Source organism: Cyprinodon variegatus, unplaced genomic scaffold, assembly GCF_000732505.1.
Source record: "Cyprinodon variegatus isolate N-32 unplaced genomic scaffold, C_variegatus-1.0 Scaffold1684, whole genome shotgun sequence".
In the NCBI taxonomy this organism is placed as follows: Eukaryota; Metazoa; Chordata; class Actinopteri; order Cyprinodontiformes; family Cyprinodontidae; genus Cyprinodon; species Cyprinodon variegatus.
Genome location: NW_015152137.1, coordinates 86,659 through 93,208, shown reverse-complemented (window position 1 = coordinate 93,208; position 6,550 = coordinate 86,659). Strand labels below are relative to the sequence as shown.

At 54.3% G+C, this 6,550-nt stretch overlaps 1 protein-coding gene across 1 annotated transcript in view; it reads left to right on the top strand.

The window, feature by feature from the left end:
- Positions 1-6,550, top strand: part of LOC107104308 (importin-8-like) — a 17,444-nt gene that overhangs the window by 9,062 nt on the left and 1,832 nt on the right. Inside the window, exons 4-18 of the mRNA XM_015404293.1 lie at positions 2,835-2,993; positions 3,069-3,225; positions 3,337-3,426; positions 3,504-3,598; positions 3,671-3,755; positions 3,955-4,089; positions 4,211-4,310; positions 4,391-4,467; positions 4,749-4,865; positions 4,945-5,034; positions 5,104-5,269; positions 5,343-5,503; positions 5,617-5,742; positions 5,823-5,889; positions 6,012-6,226. Coding sequence (XP_015259779.1) covers positions 2,835-2,993; positions 3,069-3,225; positions 3,337-3,426; positions 3,504-3,598; positions 3,671-3,755; positions 3,955-4,089; positions 4,211-4,310; positions 4,391-4,467; positions 4,749-4,865; positions 4,945-5,034; positions 5,104-5,269; positions 5,343-5,503; positions 5,617-5,742; positions 5,823-5,889; positions 6,012-6,226 — 1,840 coding nt within the window. The remainder of the gene's footprint in view (positions 1-2,834; positions 2,994-3,068; positions 3,226-3,336; positions 3,427-3,503; positions 3,599-3,670; positions 3,756-3,954; positions 4,090-4,210; positions 4,311-4,390; positions 4,468-4,748; positions 4,866-4,944; positions 5,035-5,103; positions 5,270-5,342; positions 5,504-5,616; positions 5,743-5,822; positions 5,890-6,011; positions 6,227-6,550) is intronic.

The following is a 6,550-nucleotide window of genomic DNA, read 5'->3' as shown; positions in this document are numbered from 1 at the left end:
TTGTTAGAACTACGTGGTAAACTGCCCAGAACTGAAAATATCGACATCTTCATGTGCTCTGTGTTGTGGTTTGAGAGGGCGGCGCTTGGTGACGGCGTGCCTGGGTCCGCGATTGTGATTGGTTGGGAGGAAGCAGTGACTAGCATAAACCTACATGCTAGGCTACAATGAGAAGGAAGGAAAACTGCGTTTCTTTTTTATCAAACTTTTATCGACCCTCTTTTTTCACCACATGTCTATCGATCGATATATATCGTTATTGAATTATCGCCCAGCCCTACCATTAACCCAACCATTACCAGAGCTTAACTAACCCTAACCATTAACCCAACCATTACCTGAGCTTAACTAACCCTAACCATTAACCCAACCATTACCTGAGCTTAACTAACCGTAATCATTAACCTAACTATTACCAGAGCTTAACTAGCCCTAACCAATTAACCTAACCATTACCAGAGCTTAACTAGCCCTAACCATTAACCCAACCATTACCAGAGCATAGCTAACCCTATCAACCATTACCTTTGCACTGGCTGCCACAGACAGGCTAACGTAAGCCCTGGCTGCCGCAGATGGGCTAACGTTAGCACGGGCCGCCACAGATGGGCTAACGTTAGCTTAGCGCTGGCCGCCGCAGACGGGGTAACGTTATAGTTGGCCGCCGCAGACAGGCTAACGTTAGCACGGGCCGCCGCAGATGGGCTAACGTTAGCTTAGCGCTGGCCGCCGCAGACGGGGTAACGTTANAGCTTAGCGCTGGCCGCCGCAGACGGGGTAACGTTAGCGCTGGCTGCGGTTAGCCTGGGAGGTCCGCTGGTTGCAGCGATCCTCTCAACATCGGAACTTTTTAAAGTATGCACTGAATCAGTAAATGGTCAGGGGGCCAGAACAACATCTGGGAACTTTGTCTGTTCTCAGCGTTCTTGTGAATTGGAGCAGTACTAGGTTGATGATGTATCATGAATACACGAGAACGCACAATTACACATAGTGAGAAACGGCCACGATGACCCACATTTGACTGGGTCAGATTAATAGAGGTGTAAAAAAAATAAAATAAAATAAAAAGTCACTGCAGTGAGAAAGCAAAGCCTTACTTCATGACCAGCCTGTGTGCAATGATCTGACACCTGAATAGGATTTCAATAAAAGTAATAATTGAACTTTATTGATCTCGCATTGAAAGAATTCCCTCTCTGCATTTAACCCCTCTCCTTTGGGAGCAGTAGGCTGCCATTGTGCGGCGCCCAGGAAGCGGTGTGGGGTTAAGGGTCTTGCTCAGGGACCCAGAGGGCAGGCTGTGGGGATCAAACCGGGTTCTAGTGACTCTGCTCTAACCACTAGGCCCATTCAGAGTATTTGGGACACCACTACCCTCAGGGTAGAGCACAGATTCAGGGACAGGGCTGAAATTAGGGCTAGGGGGTGAATTGGGACAGGCCTTAATGTTCTGCCCTTCCTTAGCCCCTTCCCTCTTCACNAAGCAGCAGACGTGATTTTGCTGCTCCTGCTGCGTCCAGTTTGAATTGATTCACTCCGCTCTGGCTTTGCTCCGCCCACGCGCTGCTGAGAGGAGGATGGTTGCGCCGGCTGCGGTCCGCTCTTATTGCAGTTAAACACCGAGCAACTTTCTGCTCTTAAATTGTTTCCGTGCACGATGTATTGCATTGAGCACTATTGGCATCAGTGTTAATAATGTGAAGCCGCACTTTTGACCTGGGGGGCATTTTAAAGGGGTTCCATGACGCTGCAACCAGTTCACAACAGATACACATGAACCCTGGCTGTAGGCGGGACCACCTGTGTATTTTTCCTGGATGACGCAATCACGTTAAATGTTACAGCCAATCACCGAAACTTTGTACCGAAAGACGAGGCATGTTTGATACTCTGTAGAACCGAAGCATTTCGGTCGGTACCATAAAAGAACCGAAGTTCGGTACCCAGCCCTAGACGGGCTAACGTTAGTGCTGGCTGCGCCTCGGAGGTCCCCTGGTTGCAGCGTTCCTCTCAACATCAGAACTTTTTAAAGTACGCATTGAATCAGTAAATAGTCAGGGGGGCAAGAAGAACATTTGGGAACATTGTTTGTTCTCAGCGTTCTTGTTCTTGTGAATTGGAGCAGTACTAGGTTGATGATGTATGCTGAGTACACAAGAACGCACAATTACACATAATGAGAAACGGCCACGATGTCCCATATTTGACTGGGTCAGAATAATAGAGGTAAAAAAAAAAGTCACCGCAGTGAGAAAGCAAAGCCTTACTTCATGACCAGCCTGTGTGCAATGATCTGACACCTGAATAGGGTTTCAATAAAAGTAATAATTGAGCTTTATTGATCTCACATTGAAAGAATTCCCTCTCTGCATTTAGCCCCTCCCCTTGGGGAGCAGTGGGCTGCCATTGTGCGGCGCCCAGGAAGCAGTGTGGGGTTAAGGGTTTTGCTCAGGGACCCAGAGTGCAGGCTGTGGGGATCAAACCGGGTTCTAGTGACTCTCTCAGAGCACAGCGCTCTGCTCTAACCAATAGGCCCATTCAGAGGAATTGGGACACCACCAGCCTCAGGGTAAAGCACAGATTCAGGGACAGGGCTGAAATTAGGGCTAGGGGGTGAATTGGGACAGGCCTTAATGTTCTGCCCTTCCTTAGCCCCTTCCCTCTTCACTCGTTCCTCCTTCCTACTGCCTTATTTTATCTCCTAGCTTCTTTCTGTCGCTCAGCCCCCCACTGTGGAGGTTTCTGGTGAAAATGTTCACAGTGAAATGGCAGACAGATGTTTTCCTCCGGGTCACAGACCATCACAGTCCCCTGGTGTCCTCCCTCCTCAGGGCTCAGCTGACCATGTGTCTGAGAGCCATCGTGAAGCACGACTTCCCCGGCCGCTGGACCGCCGTCGTGGATAAGATCGACGCGTATCTGCAGTCTCAGAGCAGCGGCAGCTGGTACGGCAGCCTGCTGGCTCTCTACCAGCTGGTCAAAACATACGAGTGAGTAAGGCGATGAGGTTAGCGCTGCAGCTCTCCGTCTGCACAGAGAGGAACTCTGCTGTCTGTGGGCTTCAGGTACAGGAAGGCGGAGGAGCGGGAGCCGCTGCTGGCAGCCATGCAGATCTTTCTGCCCAGGATCCAGCAGCTCATCAGCCAGCTGCTCCCTGACGTCACCATCTTCTCTGTCCTCATCCAGAAGCAGGTCCTGAAGATCTTCCACGCTCTGGTCCAGGTATGTCCATGGAGCCCCGCCCCTCACGCTGCGGCGTAGAAACGGTGGCGTCTTTCAGCTGGAGCTTCTGTAGAGTCAGGGTCCTGCTCTAACCCTGATGCTGTCCCGCAGTACTCGCTGCCTCTGCAGCTGATCAACAACGCCGTGATGACGCAGTGGATGGAGATCCTGCGGGCCGTCATGGACCGAGACGTCCCCGCTGTGAGACTGAACATGTTTGGGTTCTGTTTTCATCAGAACCGCAGCAGACGGGAACTGACCCAGCTTTGTGTTGCTAGGAGACCCTGGAGGTCGATGAGGACGACCGGCCGGAGCTGGCCTGGTGGAAGTGTAAGAAGTGGGCGCTCCGCATCATCACCCGGCTGTTTGAGAGGTGAGTCCAGGAGAGAGTGGTTCCCATGGCGACCATGGGGCCCGGTCCTCAGCTCTGTCATCTCCACCGCAGGTACGGAAGCCCCGGCAACGTCAGCAAGGAGTACCAGGAGTTTGCCGACTTCTTCCTGAAGACGTACGCAGTGGGCATACAGCAGGTCAGCGTGCGTCCTGGGGGGTGGGGTTTTTTTCGGGCTGGGAAGGCCCCTGGTTCAGACGGAGCAGAACCCTCGTCCAAGGCGCCGCCCAGCGGAAAGGAAGGGCTGCAAGTGGCCGATTCCTTCCCATCACCGCCGCTCTGACATCACACTCTCCGCAGGATGGAGGTGACGGATGCTTCTGGCCTTTGTGTCGCAGGTCCTGCTGAAGGTGGTGGACCAGCACCGGCGGGGCCTCTACGTCACGCCGCGGGTTCTGCAGCAGTGCCTGACCTACCTGAACCAGGGCCTGTCTCACTCCCTGACCTGGAAACAGATGAAGCCTCACATGAAGGTAGGAGCTGATTGGACGAGGCCGCAGAGCTCCTCCTACTAACCTGCTTCTTTGCTTCCATGTTTGCTGAACTTTGACCTTTCCAACCTGCTGCAGCCTTCCACTCTTTGGTGTTTTTCAGACCATCAGCCAGGAGGTCATCTTCCCTCTGATGTGCTACAGAGAGGAGGACGAGCGCCTGTGGCAGGAAGACCCGTACGAGTACATCCGGATGAAGTTCAGTGAGTGGACGCCGCGCACGCTTTCCCCTTCCTGTCTGTAGATGTTCTGGTTGACCCTCTGCTGTGCTCCTCTGCCTCAGACCTCTATGACGACCATTCCCTCCCAGCAGCCGCCGCTCAAAGCCTCCTCTGTAAAGCCGCCCGCAAGAGGAAAGAGGTGAGGAACAATTAGCTGGTCGTGATGGCGGCCGGTTCCAGAACCAGCTACAGCATCCATGTGTCTGTGTTCTGGATGAAATGAGGAGAACTCTGATTGGTTCTGGTCAGCGCCGCTGCCATCGTAGTCAGCCCTGATGGATTCCTGATTATTCACAGCGTGAAACTGAGTAGACTGAGGTTCTCAGGGAGGTGGTAACGTCCGGTTCTAATGAGGGCCGAGTGGTTGTCTGAAGGTGTCTGTAACCGGCGGTAACCTGCGTGATGCTCTCTGCTGCTCAGATCCTCCCTCAGATGATGGACTTCTGCCACAACATCCTGGTGGAGCCCTCTGCTGACCCCCGCAGTAAGGACGGGGCGCTGCACTGCATCGGGGCGCTGGCCGAGCTCCTCCTTAAGGTACATGGGACGCGCCTGTGTGGCTGAGCTCTGGTTCTGATTGGTTCTGATGTTTGCGTCGCTGCGTCTCGCCTCACAGAAGAGGATCTACAGGGAGCAGATGGAGCTGATGCTGCAGAACTACGTGTTCCCTCTCCTCAACGCCCCCATGGGTTACCTCAGAGCCAGGGTGAGTAGCCGTCCTGCCGGCCTGTCACGCTCCTGTGGGCGGGGCTAAACCTGCTGCCGTGTCCCCCAGTCCTGCTGGGTGCTGCACTGCTTCAGCCCGCTGCGTTTCCATGACGAGCTGGTGCTGAGGAACGCCGTGGAGCTGGTCAGACAGGACCTGGTAGACGACCAGGAGATGCCCGTGAAGGTGGAGGCCGCCATCGCTCTGCAGGCGCTGGTCAGCAACCAGGAACAAGGTGCGCCGAGCGTCGGTCTGCTGCACCGTAGGCGCCGTGCGCTCGTCTCACTGCTCCTCTGCTCTGTGCGCAGCCAAGCTGTACATCAGGCCCCACATCCGGCAGGTGATGCAGCAGCTGCTCCACGTGGTCAGAGAGACGGAGAACGACGACCTGACCAACGTCATTCAGAAGATGATCTGTGAATACAACCAGGAGATGGCGACCATAGCCGTGGACATGACCCAGAACCTGGTAGGAAGATGCTCAGGTTCTACATTCTAGATCTAATTTCTAACGGCGTGAAGGAGGCGGTAGATAAACTCTGAGGCAGTGGGGAGAGGCGTGACTGTGTTTGCTGCCCCCAGGCGGAGATCTTCACCAGAGTGCTGCAGAGCGAGGAGTATGAGGAGAACGAGGACAAGACGGTGATGGCTCTGGGCATCCTCAGCACCATAGACACCATCCTCACCGTCATGGAGGACCACAGGGAGGTCTGTCAGTCTGTCATTGGCCCAGCAGCCCTCTGAGCTCCACATGTGGAAACCTTTGCTGGTTTTCTGCTCCTCCTCAGATCACGCAGCAGCTGGAGGGGATCTGCCTGCAGGTGATCGGCCTGGTGCTGCAGAAGCCCATCATAGGTATGGCAGGTGTGTGTTGGTGGGGGTGGTGGCCTCTGAAGGCTTCCTGCAGACATGCACTCTGTGATGGAGGCCACCTCTCCCTCTGCCCAGCCCTGATGTTGGTCTCCTGCCTTCTGCAGAGTTCTACGAGGAGATCCTGTCCCTGGCCTTTGGCCTCACCTGCCAGACCATCTCCCCTCAGATGTGGCAGTTACTGGGGGTGCTGTACGACGTCTTCCAGCACGACTGCTTCGACTACTTCACAGGTAGAGAACCCCGCAGCGTCGGTGGCTTCAGGCCTGCGGGGGACGTGAAATGGAGCATGGGAGGAGGGACGGTTGGAGCTCCAGCAAAAGCCTGGACCTGATTGTTCTACTTTCCCTCAGAGTCTCTGCAGCCTAAAGCCCAGAACACCCCGACCTGATCCAACTCAGATCCTGCCTCAGAGGTGCTGGCTTTTAGCGCTGATTGAGAGTCCGAGGAGATGAAAGCAGCTGATATGATGTCCTGCAGGATGCAGCATATCCTGCAACGTAGCCTGCAGGGGGCAGCATAACCTGCAGGGGGCAGCATAGCCTGCAGGGAGCGGCGTAGCCCTTTCCTCAAAGCCAGTAGATACTGATCAACTTCTTAGCTGCAGTTATCTTCATTATAAATAACTTTATTTGACCATTTCCTG